The following is a 24704-nucleotide window of genomic DNA, read 5'->3' on the forward strand; positions in this document are numbered from 1 at the left end:
ACTTTTAAACCAAGAAGGGCTAATTAAAGGTTATCAACATCAAAGAGAGAGACCAAAAATTTCACCGGAAAAAAAAGTGAGGCTCTGAGGAAACAGAGAAAAGCAGAGAACAAATGAAAACTATAATTAATATATTCAGAGACCAAAGAAAAAGCATTGCTCCCATGAAACCATTAGAGATGTTATTTTTAAAAGTAGAAGGCGACTAAGAACAAGGAAGAGCTCTTGGAGATCATTAAAGTATGAGGAAGATGGAACCACTTTTCCTTTCTTGTAGAAACTATACCCCCAGGGTAGCTAAACCGTTGATGAGGGGAAGTTCTCCTTTATAAAAAAGCTTATCTATTACATATTGAAGGAATAATTGGGTTAGAATAGCACCATTTCTCAATCTTTATTGAAATAACAGAGACTACCTTAGTCACTTTTCAGATTTTCCTGGCTGTCTCATAAATGTTTTACAACGATGATCCAAACAAAGTTCATATATTGCATGTAGATGATCTGTTAAGTCTCTTTTAAACTACAGATTCCCCAGGTCTTTTTATCCAGTTGATGCTCCTATAATAAAATCATTGAAAAGTATAATTTAGATCTATCCATGTATTTCTACAGATAGGCTATTGTCACTTATGAGTGAATGAAACTGAAAACATGATCCTTAGCAAAGTAGAATCATCAAAACATGCTCAGGGCCCTGCGCTGTGGCATAGTAGGTTAAGCCTCTGCATTCCACATGGAGTCTGGCTCCTCCACTTCCATCCAGCTCCATGCTGATAGCCTGGGAAAGCAGTGGAGGATGACCCACGTGTTTGGGCCCCTATACCAAGTGGGAGACCTGGAAGAGGCTCCTGGCTTCTGGCTGCAGTTCGGCCCAGCTCTGGCCATTACAGCCATCTGGGCAGTGAACCAGCAGATTAAGATCTCTCTCTCTGTGTCTCTCCCTCTCGTAACCCTACTTCTCAAATAAATAGATCTTTTTTTTTTTTTTTTTTTTTTTTTGACAGGCAGAGTGGACAGTGAGAGAAAGAGAGACAGAGGAGAGAAAGGTCTTCTTTTGCCGTTGGTTCACCCTCCAATGGCTGCCGCGGCCGGCGCGCTGCGGCCGGCGCACCGCGCTGATCCGATGGCAGGAGCCAGGAGCCAGGTGCTTTTCCTGGTCTCCCATGGGGTGCAGGGCCCAAGCACCTGGGCCATCCTCCACTGCACTCCCGGGCCACAGCAGAGGGCTGGCCTGGAAGAGGGGCAACCGGGACAGAATCCGGCGCCCCAACCGGGACTAGAACCCGGTGTGCCGGCGCCGCTAGGCGGAGGATTAGCCTAGTGAGCTGCGGCGCCGGCAAATAAATAGATCTTTTAAAAAAAGGAACAAAAATAAAAGAAAACATGCTTTACCACAGCAGTGATCTGAGAAAAGCAAAATAAAATCAACAGGTGGTTTTATTCACATCAGACTGACAACTGAAGCCAAAAAAGCCAGAGTGCCAAATGTTGGCCAATACACAGGTAAATAAGAATTCATCCACTACTGACAGGAATAAAATTCACTACATCCCTTTGACAAGCAATGTGGCAACATCTAATTAGGTTTACAAATACACATCCTGAAACCTGTACTCCAATTTCTAAATGTACATCTGTGGGACACCCTTACACCTGCACAGAATTTTACTGCAGCAATGTTTGTAGCACATAATATGGCAATGTAGCAAATAACCCAAAATTTTCATTAACAGAGTCGAGAAATAGTTGTATATTCATAATATGAAATGTCTAACAGTTAATACAAAAGAAATGAATTATATGTATCAGCATGGGAAAATTTGAAAACTGGAAAAATAAAATGTAAAATTATATAAAATTATAATATCATTTAGGGAAAAAATTTAATGTCTAAAACTAATGCTACACATAGTTTATAGATACAAACATATGTGATAAATGCCTAAAACCACACAACAGAAGATACACTAAATGCACAGGTTACCTTGGTGATCTTACTCAGAACCACTTCCCTCCCCAAAGGTGACTTATTTTTAATGCTCTGTATAATTTATTTAAAAATAAACTTTTTAAGTAAAAATAAACTGCCAATATATTACCCTAGTTGTGGCAGGTGGATTTTTTTTACATTATTTTCTTCAGTCTTCTATAATTTTATGTCATTTTTTTTTAAATGAATAAAGTTTTCTGCTTCCAGTAAGCCTGTGTTTCATTCCTCTGAAGCAATGGTTCTTGAAGTTGAAGGGAGGATGGGGCAAGCACAAGCACCTTGAGAGATTTGATTTTTTTTTCTCCCTGAATACACAGGCACAGCCTAGCAGCACTTCTCTCAGAGTCTCACAAAAGTGAAGGAGTAAAAGTGCAAGGATCTAAACAAGTGGCTATTTTGCAAGCATAGCTTCAAATGGTTGGGGTCTTTACTAACCTAACCATAGGTAAGTCAGGAAGGACAGTGGCACCCCCACGTGGGTCCTGACTCAACTCTCCTTAAGCCCTCAAACCAATCCCTAACGACCTTCCACCTGAGTGTGTGTGTGTGTGTGTATCATCCAACTGCTTTGTAGAAACAAGGGAAGATGTCAAAGACAAGTTATGAGTTTAAAAACAAAGAAAGAAAATCAGGGCAGGGATTTAAGATGCTGCTGGGGATGCCTAAATCACTTATCAGAGTGCCTGAGTCTGAGTGCAGGCTACGTTTCCAATTCTAGCTTCCTGCTAATGTGCACCCTGAGAGCAGCAGGTGACAGGTCAAGTATTTAGGTCCCCGAGACCCACATGGGACCCACATTGAGTTCCAGCTCCCAGCTTTGCTGGCATTTGGGGAGTGAACCAGGGAATGGGGGAATCTCTGTCTCTCTTTCAAAAAAAATAAAAAACAACGAAAGAACAGCCAAACAAGCACCTCATGCACAAGAATGTTACTCAGTGCCTGAAAGCATCATCCAGAATTACATGAATGTAGTCAAACATAACCATCTGCTCAACACATGCGTCCTGTTCTCCTTGCTTCTCAAGTCTGTTTCCTATTCCTTATTAGTCCTTGCAACTAATCACCACAGCAAAAAAGAGAATTCGTCTTCTATTGCCATACCCAAAAGCACAGGAAAGGAGAAGAGGAACTCACTGACCAATGTCTGAGGCCACCAGGCAGGAACTAACAGCTACACTGACCAAGCCTGAGAGGGTGCCTACTGTGAGGCTTGCTGCATCAGTTACAAACTTTGTTTTACCGTCCTTTGGTTCTGTAAGTACGTGATCAATATCTTACATTTCTGACTTTAAGTTACAGATCATCGTGTTTAACCCTGTGGTTTTATTTTAATACTTAACTATTGCAAAAACATTCTGCCATTTAAAAAATTAGAAAATGTTATCTCAAAATAAAAAATACATGACTATTGAAAAAATTAGAAAATATCTACAAAGAAAAAATAGTGGCTAACCCTTTCTTTCCAGTTATTTTCCAATGGCTTTACAAAACTGAACAAAGGGGGCCGGCACTGTGGCATGGCGGGTAAAGACAGCACCTCCAGCGTCGGCATCCCATATGGGTGTCGTTTAGAGTCCCAGCTGCTCCACTTCCGAATCAGCTCTCTGTTGTGGCCTGGGAAAGCAGTAAAAGATGGCCCAAGTCCTTGGACCCCTGCACCCCTGTGGGAGACCCAGATGAAGCTCCTGGGGCTCCTGGCTTCAGATCTGCGCAGCTCCAGACGTTGCAGCCAACTGAGGAGTGAACCAGCGGATGGAAGACCTCTCTCTCTCTTTCTCTCTCTGCCTCTCCTTCTCTCTGTGTAACTCTGACTTTCAAGTAAATAAAAGAAGCTTTAAAAAAAAAATGAACGGTGGAAAAATAATAAAATAAACCCTACATATGCACTCTATCACCCAATTTCAAATTATCAGTATTTGTCAAATCATTGTATCTTTCCCCTTTCCCCTGACAAATCTCAGCAACACACTATTTCAGCTATAAATATTTTAGTATACACATATCAAAGTTACTTTATATATACTTGTACTTCAAAAGTACATACAGGGTACTTCAAAAGTTCATGGAGAGCTGAATTAAAACATGTTTGTGGGGCTGGCGCTATGGCGCAGTGGGTTAATGCCCTGGCCTGAAGCGCCAGCATCTCATATGGGTGCTGGTTCGAGGCCCAGCTGATCCACTTCCAATCCAGCTCTCTGCTATGGCCTGGGAGGGCAGTGAAAGATGGCCCAAGTCTTTGGGCCCTTGCACTCGCGTGGGAGACCTGAAAGAAGCTCCTGGCTCCTGACTTCAGATTGGCACAGCTCTGGCTGTTGCGGCCAATTGGGGAGTGAAACATCGGATGGAAGACCTCTCTCTGTATAACTCTGACTTTCAAATAAATAAACAAAATCTTTAAAAAAAAGTTTGTTTATACTGGTGCAAAAATTTTTCATATTCATATAGAATTTTCCCATAATACATATTTTCTATGAATTACTTTTTAAGGACTTATTTATTTATTTGAAAGGCAGAATTGTAGAAAGGCAGAGGCAGGGGCAGAGAGAGAGAGAAAGGTTTTCCATCCACTGGTTCACTCCCCAAATGGCAATGGTCGCAACTGGGCTGACTGAAGCCAGGAGCTTCTTCCAGGTCTCCCACACAGGTGCAGGGCCCAAGCACTTGAGCCATCTTCTACTGCTTTCCCAGGCCATAGCAGAGAGCTGGATCAGAAGAGGAGCAGCCAGGACATGAACTGGTACCCACATAGGATGCCAGCACTGCAAGCGGAGGCTTAGTCTACAGCACCAGGGCACTGGCCCCTCTATTAACCTCTTTTAAGAATCCCATGTATTGGGCTGGCACTATGGCAAAGCAGGTTAAGCTGCCCCTATGAATCTGGCATCGCATATGGGGGCCAGTTGGATTTTTGGCTGCTTCACTTCCAATCCAGCTCTCTGCTAATGCACCTGGGAAAGTAGCAGAAGATGGACAAGTGCTTGGGCCCCTTCACCTACATGGGAGACCCAGATGAAGCTCCTGGCTCCTGGCTTTGGCCTGCTTCAGTTCCAGCAGTTGCAGCCATCTGGGGAGTGAACCAAAGGATGGAAGACCTCTCTTTCTCTGTTTCTCCCTAACTCTTTCAAATAAATTTAAAATTTTTAATTAAAAAAACAAAAAACAAAAAACAAATTGACAACAAAAGAATCCCATGTATCCAGCCATTTCATTCCTTTGATTAAATATCATCAATGGCTTCCCACTAGAATTCAACATTAGAATGCAACCCAAACTCTAACCTGGTTGGCAAGACCCACGAAGTGATGAGCTCCTTCTATCTCCTCCTTTTCCATTTCCCTTCCTCTAGACTGGCTGACTCCTTTTGGACTGCCTTCCTGAGAGTCCCATTCTATGGATCTAGAACCTCTCCACTGATAGCACTCTCTCCCATGTTGTAACAGAAATGTTACCTCCCCAATGGCCTTCTTTGACCATCATTATTATTTGGAAAATAAATCAGTATATAGAGAATATCTCTCTGCCTTTTAAATAAATTTTTTAAAAATTGTAATTAAAATCCTCTATGCTCCAAGGCACATCATCATATATTTAAAAAATTTTTTTTAAGATATATTTTATTTATTTGAAAGAGTTAGAGAGGAAGAAAAACACAGAGAGACAGGTCTTCCATCTGCTGTTTCACTCCCCAAAATGGCTGCAATGACCAGAGCTGAACTGATCTAAAGCCAGGAGCCAGGAGCTTCCTCCAGGTCTCCCACATTGATGCAGGGGTCCAAGCACTTGGGCCATCCTCTGCTGCTTTCCCAGGCATATTAGCAGGGAGCAGGCACTGGAAGTGGAGGGGCTGGGACTTGAATGGGCATCCATATGGGAAGCTGATGCTACAGGTCAGGGTTTTAACCCACTGCTCTACAGTGCCAGCCCCAATTAGTCTTTTTTTTTTTTTAATAGAAAGCATTTATTTAATAAATATAAATTTCATAGGTATAGCTTTTGGAATATAAGTGGTTCTTTCCCCATACCTGCCCTCCCACCCCCATTCCTGTCCTACCTCCTACTCCCTCTCCCATCCCATTCTTCATTAAGATTCATTTTTAATTATCTTTATATACAGAAAATCAACTCTATACTAAATAAAGATTTCAACAGTTGGCACCCACACAGACACACAAAGTATAAAGTACTGTTTGAAGACAAGTTTTACTGTTAATTCTCATAGTATAACTCATTAAGGACAGAGGCCCTATATGGGGAGCAAGTGCAGTGACTCCTGCTGTTCACTTAACAATTGACACTCTTATTTATGACGTCAGTGATCACCCGAGGCTCTTGTCATGAGCTGTCAAGGCTATGGAAGCCTTTTGAGTCCACAAACTCTGACATTACTTAGGGCCATAATGAAAGTGGAAGTTCTCCACTCCTTTCAAAGAAAGCTATTTGATGGTCCCTTCTTTCCACTGGGATCTCACTCAAAGAGATCTTTCATGTAGGCCATTTTTTGCCACAGTGTCTTGGCTTTCCATGCCTGAAATGCCCTCATGGGCTTTTTAGCCAGATCCGAATGCCCTAAGGGCTCATTCTGAGGCCAGAGTGCTGTTTAGGGCACTTGTCATTCTATGAATGTTGTGTGGCCTGCTTCACATGTTGGATCATTCTCTCCTTTTAAATCTATTGTTACTAGCAGATGCTTGCTCTTATTCATGTGATCATTTTGACACTTATTCCTATCTTTATTATCAGTTATGAAACTTAAATGATCACTTTAACTAGTAAGATGGCATTAGTACCTGCCAACTTAATGGAATTTCCAAGTTTTTAGCTTTACCCTTAGGTGTAAGTCCATGGGAACGTGTGCCGAACTGTATGTCTCCTTCCTCTCTTATTCCCACTCTTATTTTTTACAGGGATTGATTTTCAATTGAATTTAAACACCTAAGAATAATTCTGTGTTAAGTAAAGAGTTCAATCAGTGGTATTAAGTAGTTTTTCTACTAAGTACTATATACTAAAAAGAATAAAACAGTGGTATTAAGTAGTTTTTCTACTAAACACTAAATACTAAAAAGAATAAAACAGTAAGCTGTTCCTTAACAATCAGGACAAGGGCTGATCAAGTCATTGCTTCTCATAGTCAATTTCACTTCTACAGGTGTTGGTTTTTTTTTTTTTTTTTTTTTTTTGACAGGCAGAGTGGACAGTGAGAGAAAGAGAGACAGAGAGAAAGGTCTTCCTTTGCCGTTGGTTCACCCTCCAATGGCTGCCTCGGCCGGTGCACTGTGGCCGGCGCACTGCGCTGATCCGATGGCAGGAGCCAGGTGCTTCTCCTGGTCTCCCATGGGGTGCAGGGCCCAAGTACTCGGGCCATCCTCCACTGCACTCCCTGGCCACAGCAGAGAGCTGGCCTGGAAGAGGGGCAACCGGGACAGAATCTGGCGCCCCGACCGGGACTAGAACCCAGTGTGCCGGTGCCGCAAGGTGGAGGATTAGCCTAGTGAGCCGCGGCGCCAGCCTCACTTCTACAGGTTTTCTTTTAGGTGCTCAGTTAGTTGTCAACGATCAGGGAGAACATATGCTATTTGTCCCTTTGAGACTGGCTTATTTCACTCAGTATGATGTTTTCCAGATTGCTCTATTTTGTTGCAAATGACCAAATTTCATTTTTTTTTTTACTGCTGTGTAGTATTCCATAGAGTACATATCACATAATTTCTTTATCCAGTCTTCGATTGATGGGCATTTAGGTTGATTCCATGTCTTAGCTATTGTGAATTGAGCTGCAATAAACATGAAGGAGAGACAGCTTTATTATTTCCCTTGGGTAAATCCTAAGGAGTGGGATGGCTGGGTCGTATGGTAGGAATATATTCAGATTTCTGAGGTATCTCCAAACTGTCTTCCATAGTGACTTTACCCGTTTACATTCCCACCAACAGTAGATTAGGGTACCTTTTTCCCCACATCCTAGCCAGCATTAGTAGCTTGCTGATTTCCATATGAAAGCCATTCTAACCCAGGTGAGGTGAAACCTCATTGTGATTTTGATTTGCATTTCCCTGATGGCTAGTGATCCTGAGCATTTTTTCTTGCATCTGCTGGCCGTTTGGATTACCTCTTTTGAAAAATGTCTGTGTAAGTCCTTGGCCCATCTCTTAAGTGAGTGTTTGTTTTGTTGTTGTGGCGTTTCTTGATCTCTTTGTAGATTCTGGTTATTAATTCTTTATCAGTTGCATAGTTTGTAAATAATTTCTCCCTTTCTGTCAGTTGCCTCTTCACTTTCCTGTTTCTTTTGCCATACAGACACTTCTCAATTTGATGCAATCCCAGTTGTTAATTTTGGCTTTGGCTGCCTGTGCTTCTGGAGTCTTTTCCAAGAAGTCAGTGCCTGTGCCTATATTTTGCAGGGCTTCTCCGATGTTCTCTAATAATTTGATGGTGTCGGGTCGCAGATTTAGATCTTTAATCCATGTTGAGTGGATGTTTGTGTAAGGTGTAAGGTAAGGGTCTTGCTTCATACTCCTGCATGTAGAAATCCAGTTTTCCCAGCACCATTTGTTGAATAGACTGTCCTTGCTTTTAGCTCCTTGATCAAATATAAGTTGGTTGTAGATGTTTGGATTGATTTCTGGAGTTTCTATTCTGTTCCATTGGTCTACATGTCTGTTTTTGTACCAGTACCAGGCTGTTTTGATTACAACTGCCCTGTATTATGTCTTGAAATCTGGTATTGTGATGCCTCCAGGTTTGTTTTTGTTGTATAAGATTGCTTTAGCTATCTGAGGTTTCCTGTGCCTCTATATGAATTTCACCATCATTTTTTCTAGATCTGAGAAGAATGTCTTTGGTGGCCCCAATATATTCTTTCAGACCTCTCATACCTTGGCTCTGTGACATTTACCCAGTTAAAGGCTACACTTTCTCAATGAAGTCGCCCATCAAGTCAAGAAAGTCTTTTACCACCCTGCACACAACAGTTGTTTAATTCTTGTCACCTGGGCACAAGGTATTTAATTAACATCTAAGAAGTAAATAAATGTCTAGAGCTTTGAAAAACTCATTTTTTCTGTTTAATCTTCACAACTCTATGAGGTTATTACTATTATTATCCCCTACTTAGAAAGGAAGAAACTGGGGCCGGCGCTGTAGCACAACAGGTTAAAGCCCTGGCCTGAAGTGCTGGCACCCCATATGGGCACCGGTTCTAGTCCTGGCTGTTCCTCTTCCTATCCAGCTCTCTACTATGGCCTAGGAAAGCAGTAGAAGATGGCCCAAGTCCTTGGGCCCCTGCACCCACATGGGAGACCCGGAACAAGCTCCTGGCTCTTGGCTTCGGATCAGCACAGCTCCGGCTGTTAGGGCCATCTGGGGAGTGAACCAGCAGATGGAAGACCTCTCTCTCTCTGTCTCTACTTCTCTTTGTAACTCTTTCAAATAAATAAAATCTTTTAAAATAAAAAAAAAAAGGAAGAAACTGAGAATTGGCATTAAAAAACTTGCTCATGGGGCCAACATCCTGGCACAGTGGGTTAAGCCACTGCCTGTGAAGCCAGAATTCCATATGACCACTGGTTCAAGTCCTGGCTGCTCCACTTTTGATCCAGCTCACTTTAAAAAAAAAAAAAAAAAAAGATTTATTTATTTGTTTGAAAGGCAGAGTTACAGAGAGGCAGAGGCAGAAAGAGAAGGGTCTTCTATCCAACAAATCACTCCCCAGATGGCTGCAACAGCCAGAGCTGGGCCAATCCAAAGCCAGGAACCAGGAGCTTCTTCTGGGTCTCCCATGTGGGTACAGGGGCCCAAGCATTTGGGCCATCTTCTACTGCTTTCCCAGGCCATAGCAGAGAGCTGGTTCGGAAGTGCAGCAGCTGGCACTTGAACTGGCGCCCATATGGGATGCGTGCACTGTAGGCGGTGGCTTTACCCTCTATGCCACAGTGCCAGCCCTGATCCAGCTCTCTGTTAATGCGCCTGAGAAAGTAATGGATGATGGCCCAACTATTCGGGCCCCTGCCACTCATGTGTAAGACTCAGATGAAATTCCTGGCTCCTGGCTTTGGCCTGCCCCACTCCTGGCAGCCATCTGGGGAGTGAAGAGAAGATCTCTCTATCTCTCCTTCTGCCACTGTGCCTTTCAAATAAATTAAAATTTAAAAATTCTTAAATTAAAAAAAAGAAACTTGCTCTTGATCATATAGCTTGAAAGTAACTGAGTCAGGATTTGAACTAGGGCATCAGACCACACTGTTCTTGGCCACTGCACTACTAGCACTTTGTGTAATTTTCAGAATCCTGCATCAGAGACATCTGCTATTTATTATGTATAAATACTTATTTCTAATAGACACCCGCATTAATTTGCTGTAATAACCAGTTGAGGGCTAGGAAATTATTTTACTTAAAATAAGGGCAGGGCTGTACATTTGAATAGTGGTTAAGACACCACATGAGATGCCTGCATCTCATAGTGGAGTGCCTGGTTTGAGTCCTGGCTCCTCTACTTCCAAAATTTAACTTCCTGCTGATGGCACACTCTGGGAGGTGGGGATGGCTCAAGTACCTGTGTCCCTGTTACCCTCATGGGACGTAGACTGAGTTCCAGGCTCCTGGCTGTTATGGACATTTGACCAGTAGATGGAAGATCTTTTTCTGTTTCTCCCTCTCTCTCTGTCACTCTGCCTTTCAAATAAAAAAAATCTTTTTAAAAATGTTTTTAATGCTTATTTATTTTCATCTATTTGAAAGGCAGAGAGAGAACAACAGAAAGAGCTTCCACAGTAGAAGATGGCCCAGGTTCTTGAGGGGCCCTGCACCCACGTGGGAGACCCGGAAGAAGCTCCTGGCTTCTGATCAGTGCAGCTCCAGCCACTGTGGCCATCTGGGGAGTGAACAATCAGATGGAAGACCTCTCTCTCTCTCTCTCTCTGCCTTTCCTCTCTCTGTGTAACTCTTTCAAGTAAATAAATAAATCTTTAAAAAACAACAACAACAAAATGATCTTATTTACTTCTTAAGATATCTGTGGTTAAAAAAGAAAGAAAGAAAGAAAGAAAGAAAGAAAGAAAGAAAGAAAGAAAGAAAGAAAGAAAGAAAGAGAGAGAGAGAGAGAGAGAGAGAGAGAGAGAGAGAGAGAGAGAGAGAGAGAAAGAAAGGGTGAGCTTCCATTCATTGGCTCACTCCCCAAATGGCTACAATAGCCAAATCAAAGCCAGGAACTAGGAACCCCATGCAGTTTCCCCACATGGGTGGCAGGGACTTAAGTACTTGAGTCACCATCTGCTGCCTTCCAGGGTGTGCACTCTAAGAAAACTGGATTGAAAGTGGCAGGGACTTGAACTCAGGCACTCAAATATGGCAAGTGGGCATCCCAAGTGGTATCTTGTCCAAACAAGTATTTGTTTCTGAGTTATTTGTTAAGAAATAATTTGGGGCTATGTGAATAAATTTCCCAAATGAAAATTAAATGCTGGACTTAATGTTAAATGCTTAAAATCTTGTGTTAGACATTTCTAATTAGGATTCACTAGTATCCTACAGTAACAAATAAAATGGTTGGTAAAACAACATTTATTTCTGAACATTCATTAAAATTCCATATGGGCGCCAGTTCTAGTCCCAGTTGTTCCTCTTTCAGTCCAGCTCTCTGCTGTGGCCTGAGAGGGCAGTGGAGGATGGCCCAAGTGCTTGGGCCCTGGCACCTTCGTGGGAGACTGGGAGGAAGCACCTGGCTCCTGGCTTTGGGTCGGTGCAGCTCCGGCCATTGCGGTCACTTGAGAAGTGAGCCAGTGGAGAGGGGACCTTTCTCTGTCTTTCCCTCTCTCTGTCTGTAACTTTGCTTATCAAATAAATAAATAAAATCTTTAAAACACACACATTTATTTATTTGAGAGTCAGAGACAGGTGGACACAGAAAGAAAGCTCCCATCTGCGATTTTACTCCCCAAATACTCACAATGACAGGGAATGGACCAGGCCAAAGGTCCTAACTCGGTATGCAATTTAAGTTTCCTATGGGGGTAAAAGGAACCCAATAACTTGATCCATCACTGCTACTTCCACATTAGCAGGAGGCTGGAGTCACGAGCCAGTGTCAGGTGCTGAACCCAGGTACTCCAATATAGGAAGGGGGCATTTTAACTGCTAGGCTAAATTATGCCCATCCCAAGATGTTAATTTTTAAAAAAGTTGATTGTGGTTCTACCATGAAGATAATCTACTCGAACTTGTTTCATGTGATTTGGGAAACATTTGACAAATTACCCACTCATTTGTGACTTTTTTTTTTTTTGCAAGGTTTATTTATCTATTTACTTAAATGGCAGAGTGACAGAAAGAAAGAGAAGAGTCACAAACATCTTCCATTCACTGGTTCACTTCCCAAAGGCCTGCAATGGCCCCAGGCAATGCCAGTGCTAGGAGTCTCCTACATGAGTGGCAGGGGCTCAAGTACTTGAGCCATCATCCACTGCTTTCCTAGGCACATTAGCAAGGAACTGGATTGGAATTGGAGCAGCCAGAACTTGAACTGGTATTTCAATATGAGGTGCTAGTGTTGTAGGTGGTGGCTTAACAGCTATGCCATAGCACTGGCCCCAAAAACAAATAGGCATTAAAAAGAGAGATCACTTATTCCAACCTTTGCAAATGCAGAATTCCTTCGATACTTTTAATAGTATAGTGATCTTAATATTTCAACTCCTAAAATGTATAAATATTTCTGAATCATTACTATATATAGAATAAAGGGTAAAGTTTATCAAACAACAATTCTCAAGAAGTCATAATTTTTCTGTATATACAAAAGTCAAAGGCTTACTGAAGAACTTTTTGGAAGTTTCAGCATAACTTGGCACCACAAGTAAGGACAATAATTCTAATTCACAAAGAGAACTTTAAATGGTTTGGCTCAGCAATTTGACCTTTGGCATATTCATCCACCCAACCAACAAATATGTACCTACTGTCTCCCAGTAATCTGATGGGGGAATGAAAGTGACTGGTTAGTCTGATATACCACTGGAAGTGCTGTGAGCACTTCCTGCTGTGAGAGGATACAGGACAGACACAGTCCAAACCTGGGTGTTCATGAAAGGTATTCTAGAACTGAAACCTGAGAGATGAATCAAAGTAGTCAGGCAACAGAAGACAAAGAAAATGCCAAGCAAAGAGGCAGTTTTTATGAAGATCTGTAGAAAAAAAAAAAATTGCGAAACAAACTCAAAAGTGTTACGTATAGCTCAAAAATGAACATTTGACACCGACAAGATAAGGGCCAGCCAGATCTCAAGACCTTGTATCTTAGGAACTTAAGTCATCTCAAGAACTTTAGACAGAGCTATTTAGGGCTGTAAGTACAGAAAATTATCTGATCAGGTTTCCATTTTGAAGAAATGGGCAGTTTACAGGCTGGCAATATTGAATGCAAAAAAAAAATAAAGTCAGTTGTGGGACAATTTTAGTTGTCTGGTCATTTAACCATACTCTTCCAGTCCCTCCTATGCGCCAACTACTGGGACACAGTGGTGAATAACATAAAGTTCCAGCTCTATAGAGATTTTATTCAGGTGAGAGATGTTGTTGGGCTGTAGCAGAGTGGGAGAAAAGGATTTGGAAAGAAGTAGAGATGCTGAAGATATTTAAAAGTAGAAAACAAAATCAAGCAGAGGGGCCAGAGCAGTGGAATAGCAGGTAAAGCCACCACCTGCAGTGCAGGCATCCCATATGGGCTCCAGTTCGAGTCTCGGCTGTCCCACTTCCAATTCAGCTCTCTGCTATGGCCTGGGAAAACAGTGGAAGATGGCCCCTTGAGCCCCTGCATCAGCATGGGAGACCTGGAAGAAGCTCCTGGCTCCTGGCTCCTGGCTTCGGATTGGGGCAGTTTCAACTGTTGAGGCCATTTGGGGAGTGAACCAGTGGATGAAAAGAGCTCTTGCTCACTCACTCTCGCTGTGCCTCTCTGTAACTCTGCCTTTCAAATAATAAACAAATAAATCTTTAAAAAAAATTTTTTAACTTTTATTTAGTAAATATAAATTTCCAAAGTACAGCTTATGGATTACAAAGGCTTTTTCCCCCCATAACTTCCCCCCACCCACAACCCTCCCATCTCCCGCTCCCTCTCCCATTCCATTCACATCAAGATTAATTCTCAACCATCTTTATATACAGAAGATCAATCCAGCACATATTAAGTAAAGATTTAATCAGTTTGCACCATATAGAACACAAAGTGCAAAATACTGTTTTAGCACTAGTCATAGCATTAACTCACACTGAACAACACATTAAGGACAGAGATCCTACATGAGGAGTAAGTACACAGTGACTCCTATTGTTGACTTAACAATTTGACATTCTTGTTTATGGCATCAGTAATCTCCCTAGGCTCTAGTCATGAGTAGCCAAGGCTATGGAAGCCTTTTGAGTTTGCCGACTTCGATCTTATTTAGACAAGGTCATAGTCAAAGTGGAAGTTCTCTCCTCCCTTCAGAGAAAGGTACCTCCTTCTTTGATGGCCCATTCTTTCTACTGGGATCTCACTCATAGAGATCTTTCATTTTTTAGGTGTGGTTTTTTTTTTTTTTTTTTTTTTTTTTTGCCAGAGTGTCTTGCCTTTCCACGCCTAAAATACTCTCATGGGCTCTTCAGCCAGATCCGAATGCCTTAAGGGCTGATTCTGAGGCCAGAGTGCTGTTTAGGACATCTGCCATTCTATGAGTCTACTGTGTATCCTGCTTCCCATGTTGGATCATTCTCTCCCTTTTTTATTCTATCAGTTAGTATTAGCAGACACTAGTCTTGTTTTTGTGATCCCTTTGACTCTAAGACCTATCAGTATGATCAATTGTGAACTGAAATGAATGTTTATTTAAAAAAAAAAAATAAAGCAGAAATGGGGGTAAGGGACAGAGAATTAAGGATGATTATGTTTCTAGCCAGGTAGATGGAAGTCTCCTTCACAAAGATAGGAAACAAAGAAACAGGCCTGAAAGATAAGCTCAGATTAACATTCACTTTGGGTGACATTCATTTCCAACAAACAATGAAAACATGGATTCAAAACTCCAGAGAGAAATCTGGCCTTAAAAGTTATTGATGGGCTGTTGGCTCCACAAGGCAAGGACCCTGTCTGTCTCCCAGGTGGGGATATACTAGGCACATAATAGGCACTCAATATAGATATCTGTTCAATGAGTGAGATATACATCTTGAAATAATTAACACATGGTAATTGAAGGGAGTAGATAACATCAGCTAGGCAGTATGCAGAGTGAAAACTAAAGAGGACCTCAGAATGAATGCCAAGGACACCAAAACTAACAGGAATAAGAGGAAGGCACAGGGTGGTCAGATAGGTAAAAGGAAAACCAAGAGGCTGCAAATTCACATAACCCAAATATAACGTTTCTCTCAGAAAAGAGTACCACGAGATCAAGTATGAGAAGGAACATGACAAAAGGAAAAACTGCATCTATGACATCTACTTACTTTCTTGAATTTAAAAGATTAAGTAGAAGAAACCGAATTTACAAGCCTCAGATTTTGGATGTAAATACTTATGAGTTATTTGATGCATGGACAGATTAACCTTCTATAAGCTTGTTTGCTCCATCTAAAGTTCCTGCCTCTTCACTCTTTTTCTGACATCCTGTTTATTTCCTGCATGGCATCTAACATAATCTGTAATTAACTAGTTTGTCTATTCTTTATTAGAATACAAGCTCTTCCTTGTCTGCTTTGTTTGTGGCTACATCCTCAGTGCCCAGAACAGTGTTTTGCTCAATATTTGTTCTGAGTATCTATATGCCTATTTTCCTTTCCACCTAACTTAGGGAATGGGATGGGGCAGAACTAGAAGATCATGGAATTTTCTTCTAGCTCTTAAAAAAAAAAAAATAGAGGAAGAACAAGTGGAAATAAATTTTAAAGGACAACAACTGAATCCAAAATCACAAAAATTCTAGACCTATCCCTGGAAAGAATTTTATTAGCAGGACCTTAAATTAAAAATTAAAAAATTTACTCAGGCTCTATAACTCTAGTAGAGCAGGAAAGCAGTCAGAAACAAGATATCCTGGAAATGTGTGACAAGAGTTAAAAAAAAAGTTTCTTGTGACAGTAAATGTAGAATCAGCTTCTCAATTTCTCTATCTCAAATTTCAAAGGAAAGAAAGCATTCATATAATTTTTTAGTTTATTTATTTGAAAGGCAGAGAGACGGGGGAAAGAGACAGACAGAAACAGACAGCTCCCATCCACTGGCTGACTTTCCAAATGTCCACATGCTGGTAACAGCCAAAGCTGGACCAGGCCCAAGCCAGGAGTCGGGAATTCAATCCAGGTATCCCATGTAGGTGGCATGAACCCAATCACTTGAGTCATCCTTTGCAGCCTCCCAGAAGCATATTATCAGAAAGCTGAAAGTGGGAGCAGAGCTGGGACTTGAACTTGGGCACTCAAATATGGAATGTGGGTGTCTGAGGCAGCATCTTGCCTACTGTGCCAAATGCCTGCCTCTCCATATTTTGTAGGCTGTAGTCTTACAATAAAACTAACCAATCTTATAGTTCTCACAATTTCTTACAGAAAAGTAGCTAAACTGCTATTTATTTCCTTTTTTCAGATGTGCTATATTAATTACTAAAACAATTTATTCATCTCTACAATAACTAATATATACTATGCTCTTAAAATTAATTTAAAGAAAATATTAGATATTAGAAAATGTTCTTAAATATAAATAATACTGGGGGTCGGCGCTGTGGCACAGTGGGTTAAAGCCCTGGCCTGAAGCACCGGCACCCCACATGGGCACCGGTTCTAGCCCGGCTGCTCCACTTCTGATCCAGCTCTCTGTTTTCTGCTATGGTCTGGGAAAGCAGTAGAAGATGGCCCAAGCTCTTGGGCCCCTGCACCCGCGTGGGAGACCCAGGAAGAAGCTCCTGGCTCCTGGCTTCAGATCAGCAGAGCTCCGGCTGTTACAGCCATCTGGGGAGTGAACCAGCGGATGGAAGTCCTCTCTCTCTGTCTCCACCTCTCTCTGTAACACTGTCTTTCAAATAAATAAAATAAATCTTTAAAAAATATATATATAGGCCGGCGCCGTGGCTCACTAGGCTAATCCTCCACCTGCAGTGCCAGCACCCCAGGTTCTAGTCCCGGTCGGGGCGCCGGGTTCTAGTCCTGGTTGCTCCTCTTCCAGTCCAGCTCTGTGCTGTGGCCCGGGAAGTCAGTGGAGGATGGCCCAAGTCCTTGGGCCCTGCACCCGCATGGGAGACCAGGAGAAGCACCTGGCTCCTGGCTTCGGATCAGCGTGGTGCACCGGCCGCAGCACGCTGGCTGCAGCGGCCATTGTGGGGTGAACCAACGGAAAAGGAAGACCTTTCTCTTTGTCTCTCTCTCACTGTCCACTCTGTCAAAAAATATATATATATATGTGTGTATATATATATATATAATGCTGTGGCTATACTGGAAAACATCCTTTTATTTTGGAAGATAAATGTGCTAAGAACTGAGGGGTGAAGCAGTATAATGTTTGCAGTTTATGTTCAAATGATTCCACAGTAAGGAAAATGTGTAAGAGTAAGTATATTTACACATATACAGATAATTAAAACTACTGAACCTAGATAGTGGATATACAGATGATTAACATACTTTTAATTATTCGGTATTGAAATTTTTCCTAATCAAAAAGTTGGGGGGAGTGAGATTTACTGAGAAGTTTAATTGATCTTAAAAAAAAAAGAGAGAGAGAGAGAGAATTTTAAAGCTCTTCGTAGGAACAGGAGATTGGTACAGTGGCGAAGATCCTACTTGGGACATGGGCATCCCATATCAAGGTACTTAGATCTGAGTTCCAGGCTCCTCTCCAGATTCTAGTTTCCTGCTAATGTGTACTTGGGAGGCAGCAGATGATGGTACAAGTAACTGGGTCTCTGCTACCAAAGTGAGAGACCCAGACTGAGTTCTAGGATCCTGGCTTTAGCACAGGCCCCAGGTATTGGGAGCATTTGGGGAATGAGCCAGCAACTAGAAGATACCTCCCTCCTTTCTCTCTCTGCCTTTCAAATAAACAAAAGTAAATCAATAGTTTTTAAAAGAAAATGATAGTAAATTATTAAAAAAAAAAAAAGAAAGAAAGAAAAATAGAAAGAGAAAAGACACCTGTTTCTCATACTGGAGTGTCTGAGTTTGAGTCCTGGCTCTTCTGTTTCCAGCTTCCTGCTAATTTATACCCTGGGAGGCAGCAGGTGACAGATCAAGTAGTTGGGTCCTTGCCACCTGAATTGATGTTGCAGACCTTTCTCTAGCCAAACCAACAGAGAAATGAAGTCAAGCACCTGAATCAATTCTTGGACCAAAACTCTTCTTTTTTTTTTTTTTTTAAAGATTATTTATTAATTGAACGTTACACAGAGAGAGAAGGAGAGGCAGAGAGAGAGAGGTCTTCCATCCACTGATTCACTCCCCAACTGGCCACAAAGGCCAGAGCTGCACCAATCCAAAGCCACACCAATCTGAAGCCAGGAGCCAAGAGCTTCTTCTGGGTCTCCCATGTGGGCGCAGGAGCCCATGAACTTGGGCCCTCTGCTGCTGCTTTCCCAGGCCATAGCAGAGAGATGGATTAGAAGTGGAGCAGCCGGGACTCAAACCAGCACCCATATGAGATGCTGGCACTGCAGGCAGTGGCTTTACCTGCTATGCCACAGCACTGGCCCCTGGACCAAAACTTTCTAGCCCACTAAACATGCCACAGGACACTGGTTTTCAAAAACCACTTAACAGGTACAATGCCAGCTCCCCATCATAATTATCAGGTAACAAGCCATTGTACTAAAGGCACAAAATAAATTTAATGTTGGAATAGAAGTGAAATTTCTACTTTTTAACTTCCTAGATCTTTAATAGACAATAATTTTGGATATGTATATGAAATTACTATACTACACTGTCACTTTATAAAAAAAAGTCTCAAAGCTCAGTTTAAAGACTTCAAATTTCTCCTTTTTGCTGGTTATTAAAGAGATTAATTTAACCATGATTCTAAACTGTTTTGCAGAAAAATCAAAATTAAGTTCTTTGAGAGTATGTGCTTAATTAGCTATTAAGATGCCCTGGTTGTTGTGGCCATTTGGGGAGTGAATCAGTGGATGGAAGACCTCTGTCTCTCCCTCCTTCTCTCTGTAACTCTGACTTTCAAATAAGTAAATACATCTTTTTATGAAAAAAGAAAAAAAGGTATTAAATGTCAATGCCTATTTTCTGTTTACTGTTCCCACTTTCACATATTTCCAAAGAAAATAATTTGATTAAAGTCTTCATACAGAAGTCTTGATATTACCCAAGTTCTGATTTCTTGGGGAGAATTTTTTTTAAAGATTTTATTTATTTTATTGGAGAGTTAGATTTACAGACAGTGAGAGGGACAGAGAGAGGTCTTCCATCTGCTGGTCCACTCCCCAGGTGGCTGCAACAGCCAGAGCTACACTGATGCGAAGCCAGGAGCCAGGTGCTTCTTCCTGGTCTTCCATGTGGGTGCAGGAGCCCAAGGACTGGGGCCACCTTCCACCACTTTTGCAGGCCATAGCAGAAAGCTGGACTGGAAGAGGGGCAGCCGGGACTAGAACCGGTGCCCATATGGGATGCTGGCGCCACAGGCAGAGGATTAACCTACTGCGCCATGGCGCCAACCCCTGTTGGGGAGAATTATAATCTGAAAATCCTCATAGCATCTCCCACCTCTGCATTTACCTGATCTATGTTCTTAAGCAAAAAGTCACAAAATCTCAAAATTGTGTTTCTACCAAAGACATTCTCCCTTCATACATACTTCTACCATGAAACTAGGGAAGAGAGGAAGAAGATGGCATGTCTTCACTTTGAAGTACAATTTCTCTCTACCCAGTGATGCTAAATAAACTCTCCCTTTGTAAATAAACCTAACAAGGCCCACAGAATCACTCAGAGGGAAGCTTGTAAGAAAAGGGTTCTTTAACTTACATATTACTTTTCAGAGTAGTTTTCTTTTTTTTAATTAATGAAAATTACACCTTTTTTTAAAAAAAAAATTAGAACTTGCACAAAAAACATGTTTAAAAACACTAATATTTTGGCTGGCACCGCGGCTCACTAGGCTAATCCTCTGCCTGCGGCACTGGCACACCGGGTTCTAGTCCCGGTTGGGGCGCTGGTCCTGTCCCAGTTGCTCCTCTTCCAGTCCATCTCTCTGCTGTGGCCTGGGAAGGCAGTGGAGGATGGCCCAAGTGCTTGAGCCCTGCACCCGCATAGGAGACCAGGAGGAAGCACCTGGCTCCTGGCTTTGGATCCGCGCAGTGCGCCGGCCATAGTGGCCATTTGGGGAGTGACCCAATGGAAGGAAGATCTTTCTCTCTGTCTCTCTTTCTCACTGTCTAACTCTCCTGTCAAAAAAAAAAAAAAAAAAAAAAAAAAAAGACTAATATTTTATAAACTCAGGAATAGCATTTCTTTTCATTTCATTTTCTATTCAGATTTTTATTATTAATAAGTCATTGATTTAAAATGAACTAATTCAATATATTCGCAGGGCTTCCACTCTGACAGAGCAGAAGGAAGGTCCACTGAAAAAGTGAAATTTAAGCTGAGCATAAACTGAGGGGCCAACCAGGTACAGCTCTGAGGGAAGAGCACTCTAGGGCAAGGGAGCGCGTGGGTGATGGCCTCAGACAGGGCTGGATTAAGGAGAAGGTGTGTGGCAGGGAGCCCTATGGAGCGTCGTGGGCGATAAACTGATTAATTTACTGATGAGCATTTGAAGCTAGTCCAAATCAGCACTCCTTTAGGTTGTTTTTAAAGAATCACTAAAATAGCAGTCTAACTCCCACAAGAAAAAAAAAGTCAAAGACAAGCAAAGAAAGAGATGGTGTTCAACGTCAGTCCTCTCATGATAATGAAGATTAAATTTCAGACTCCTTGTTGAGAATCCCTACAAGCAAGAGTTTCCTCACCGCTTCTGAAACAGTCTCACCATTTACACACCCTTCTAAATTTCTACAAGGTGCTCAAGAGTTTACACCCTCTGGTGATGGACAATTGCCATGGTTTCAAATTACTTTTACTGTCAATATCCCTCCAGCATTTTTGCTAAATAGCAGCCTTGCAGACTACACATTAAAAGGACAAACAAAGCACTCACAGAAAATTAAACACAGTACTCACTCTGCACAGTGGCCTAAGAGACTGAACCTCTACGCAGTAGGCAACATTTGATTTATGATCTTACATGAAGACTGATAACGAGGCAGTCTGATGTTTGTGGTCTGGAAGTTGGCTCATCTAACATTTCATCAATGTTCTCCCTTCTCAGGTCACGGCCCTTTGCCCAAAGGTTTCATTATGGAGAATTTATAGATGTGACTGAACACGTATAACCTTACAAACAAACTTCTTAGATGGCCTAATTTTTTAAAATGTATTTGCTTCAAAAGTTAATATAAAACTCAGAACTCTGCAGCTAGTTTTACTTTCTGATTCTGCAAGCTGTGGCAGATGGTTGTCCAAGGCACCTGTGACCTCGGCATTCTGCCCATGTTTGCCTGGACTGCCCCAAGTTTAAGGCTGAAGGGAGCATTTCTTTTGCCAGAGGTGGCAGGTCATGCTGGGCCTGCTCCTCACCCCTGTGTCCATGTGGCTGAGCCACCAGCCTCTCCCAGGTGCATTCAGGAAGTGGCAAAGGCTGCACAAACCTGAAGCAGCAGCAAGCCATCTCAGAAGCAGTACTTGACACCTGCTCCATAAACAGTGCTAACACACTAGTGGATATTTTGATCCCATTTTTATTGGATTTTTCAACCCTTCCTTCCCTAGCTGCCGGGAAATATTGTTGAAATAAAGTCAAATTAAACTGCAATTTTCTGAGACAACTGCATCGCAAAATCAGAACTAAAAATCATCACTAGTCAAGCTTTAAAATAGACTGAAAAAGACTCGTGTAAGCGGTGCAAAGGCATCCCCTAAAGCGACAAGACAAAACACAGTTAAATGGGGTAACTTTCAGTGTTAGGAAACGAGCCGCTGCACAAATCTCACATCCTAAAAACTTTCCAAGTACTTTTGACAAAGAGCACTTCCTTTCTTCTATAATTAGTCATTTAACTTCCTCAGTCACCAGGCACACGCATTTCGTCAGGTGTGCTGGTTGCTCCAGAAACAAAAGGCAGATAGGGCATTTCTGCTGCCTTAACTAAGCTCCCCAGAGATAACAGGAATACAGCCTGACAGCTAAAGTCTGTCTCTCAAGATGCCAAGGACCGCAGAGAGTGAGGTCAGCGCTCCGGTGCCAGGTAACAGCCGGGCAAGTGCACCTGTAATCCGCAGTATAAAAGGAGACTCAGACAGCAAACGTGCTGCGACAGTCACCTGCACCTCCTCAACCCCGCCCCCCCAGGCGTCTTTATAAACACAGGGTTTCTGAGGGGAACTGTCCAAGGTTACCACCTGACAGGGAGGAATGCTCGGGTGAGGGTACCGACAGAACACCATTATGTACTCTACCGAGCACCGCGGCGCAGCATCTGCGTCTTGAGAAAGCAGGAACCCGATAAGGCACACGAGACGTGAAAACAAGACCTCTTTCTTAACAGGATTAAAACGTCAAGGAAGAACTGACCGAAAGAGGGAGATCTCCGACTTCCAAAGCAGCGGGCAACCCCTGGAAAGGTACTGGAACCAGCGCAAGTTACAGATCCAGGACAGAAGTGTCCCCCTTCCCAACGGTAAAAGTTTGAGCCGCCCTCCGACCGGCCTACGGTGGTCGGAAACTTCCCCCGACGACCCCAAGCTAGCAGACGGCCTCAGACCGCCGCCCTCGGCCACCCCCAGGGGTCCTCGGGCCAGGCTGCCGCTTCCTCCGGGCCTGGCCTCTCCCATCGCGCTCCCTCCCTCGCCCGGACACTCGCTGGCCTGCCTTGGCTTCCAACGCCGGCCGGGGTCCCGGGGTCCCCCGAGGCCGCCGGGCTCGCTGACGCGGGGCCTCGGCATCCGGCCCGCCCTCCGGGAGGCCCGGCGCGCCTCCGGCCCTGGCCGGGCCGCGACCCCGGCCCCGCGGCGCGCGCCCTGCCCGCCGGCCGGCGGCCCTCACCTCCTCGGCGTGCTTGCGCAGCGCCTTCTCCCGCTCGTACTGGGTGATGAGCTGCTCGTTGTCGTCCCGCAGCAGCTCCAGCTCCACCTGGTGCTCCTGGTCCTGCGTGAACACCGAGTCCAGGTTCTCCAGCACGGCCACCACCAGCGGCATCAGCTCCTTGACCACCTCCTCGTCGTAGCGCCCGATGAGCCGCTCGAACTCGCGGTAGATGGAGCCGGCCAGGCCGGACACCCGCTCCGACATCACGGCCCCGGAGCCACCGGGCTCCTCCTGGTACACCACACCGTCCTCCAGCTCCATGGTGGCGGGCGGGCGGGCGGGCGGGCGGGCAGCCCGGGGCGTCGCCGGCTGAGGAGCGGCACCGGCCCGCACGGGACGGGCCCGGCTGGGGCTGGCGCTGGGGCTGGGGCTGGGCCCAGCCGAGTCGGGGCCGGGGCCGGGGCCGGAGGAGGGGAGGGGAGGGGTGAGCGCACTCACCCCAACCGCCGCTGCACCAACTGCCGGGGCTGCCGGGCCGCGCGCGCAACACGTCACCCGGGGGCGGGGCGGGCGCCGCGTCGGCCCGATGGGCGGGGCCCCGCGGGAGGCCAGGCGCGGCCGAGGGCGGGGCTGCGGTCGTCGCGCGCCGGCGGAGGCTGGCTGTGGCGTCAGCACTGGGCGCCGCGCGACGGGCGCGACGCCAATGGGAAAGGCTGTGGAGCGTAGGGTGGGGAGAAGTGTCAGCCTGAGGCCGGACTTGTGGGGCGATCCCAGAGGATAGGGAGGGGTTCCGGAAGAGTGACTGGCATCCAGGACGAGCGTGGCTAAGGGTATTGCTTTTTACAGCTCACAAAGCTCATTCTTATTTGACGGTCACAACAGGCGCGGTGCGGAGACAGTTGGCCCCCGTTTCACGGACAAAGAAACCAGGCCCCGAAAAGTTGTGGTTCACTCAAGGTCAAGAATCAGGAAAGAGGCCGAGTCGGGACTCAGACCAGTTGTGACGGAGAATTCCGGGCTCAGAGAAAAAGGAACAACAGTGGCGGGGTGGGGGGCAACAACCATAACCAGGAGATGGTCTGAGTGCTTTTTAAGGTGGTCTGCAGTGGGCTACAGCTGTTTTGAGATGGGAGGGAGGAATAAGGATAACCTAAAACAGGAAGTACAAAGCATTCTGGAGAAGGGTAGGACTGTAACGCCACATCCTGCACTTTCCCAAACATGGAATTTCTTGCTGCTCCCGGCCAGCTCTGCGGAGGCAATCGCCAGGCTCCAGCCACCTTCCTCTCCGCTGGTCTGGAAGAGGAGTGGAGGGAAGGGGTGGAGTCACTGGGGTGAATAAGTCCCGTGGTGTGTGAGGTCTCCTCCGCCCTGGGACAGCGTCACGTGTGGGGAATGACACAACACCCAAGCCTGCAGCGGGCTGAGTCAAGGATAACTTCTCCGTGTTCTCATCTAGCGTCCAAGTGGGTCGGAATACGTTCTCAAAGCCCCTTCTCTTCGCCTCAGTGACTCACCTAACAGGAGGAGGGAAGTCAGGATTGAGATAAACAAGGATTTAGGAGGGGAAATCTGCCACTTCCCCAGATCATAAATACCCTCAACTTGGTG

At 44.2% G+C, this 24704-nt stretch overlaps 1 protein-coding gene across 18 annotated transcripts in view; it reads right to left on the reverse strand.

Annotated features, from left to right (window-relative positions):
- SPAG9 (sperm associated antigen 9) overlaps nt 1-23623 on the reverse strand; it is a 170670-nt gene extending 147047 nt beyond the window's left edge. For 7 of the 18 annotated variants that reach the window (XM_089318190.1, XM_089318188.1, XM_051824853.3 and 4 more), the window contains exon 1: nt 23112-23552. In XM_089318190.1, the coding sequence (XP_089174316.1) occupies nt 23112-23414 (303 nt within the window). In that variant the 5' untranslated portion in view covers nt 23415-23552. Of the gene's footprint in view, nt 1-23111 lie in introns of all 18 variants that reach the window. The other 11 variants (XM_089318185.1, XM_051824851.3, XM_051824849.3 and 8 more) reach the window with 3 other exon arrangements.
- Between the last annotated feature and the right edge of the window lie 1081 nt (nt 23624-24704).

The sequence above is a fragment of the Oryctolagus cuniculus genome, chromosome 17 (genome assembly GCF_051225735.1).
Source record: "Oryctolagus cuniculus isolate XC-2025 breed Fujian yellow rabbit chromosome 17, ASM5122573v1, whole genome shotgun sequence".
Classification (NCBI taxonomy): domain Eukaryota; kingdom Metazoa; phylum Chordata; class Mammalia; order Lagomorpha; family Leporidae; genus Oryctolagus; species Oryctolagus cuniculus.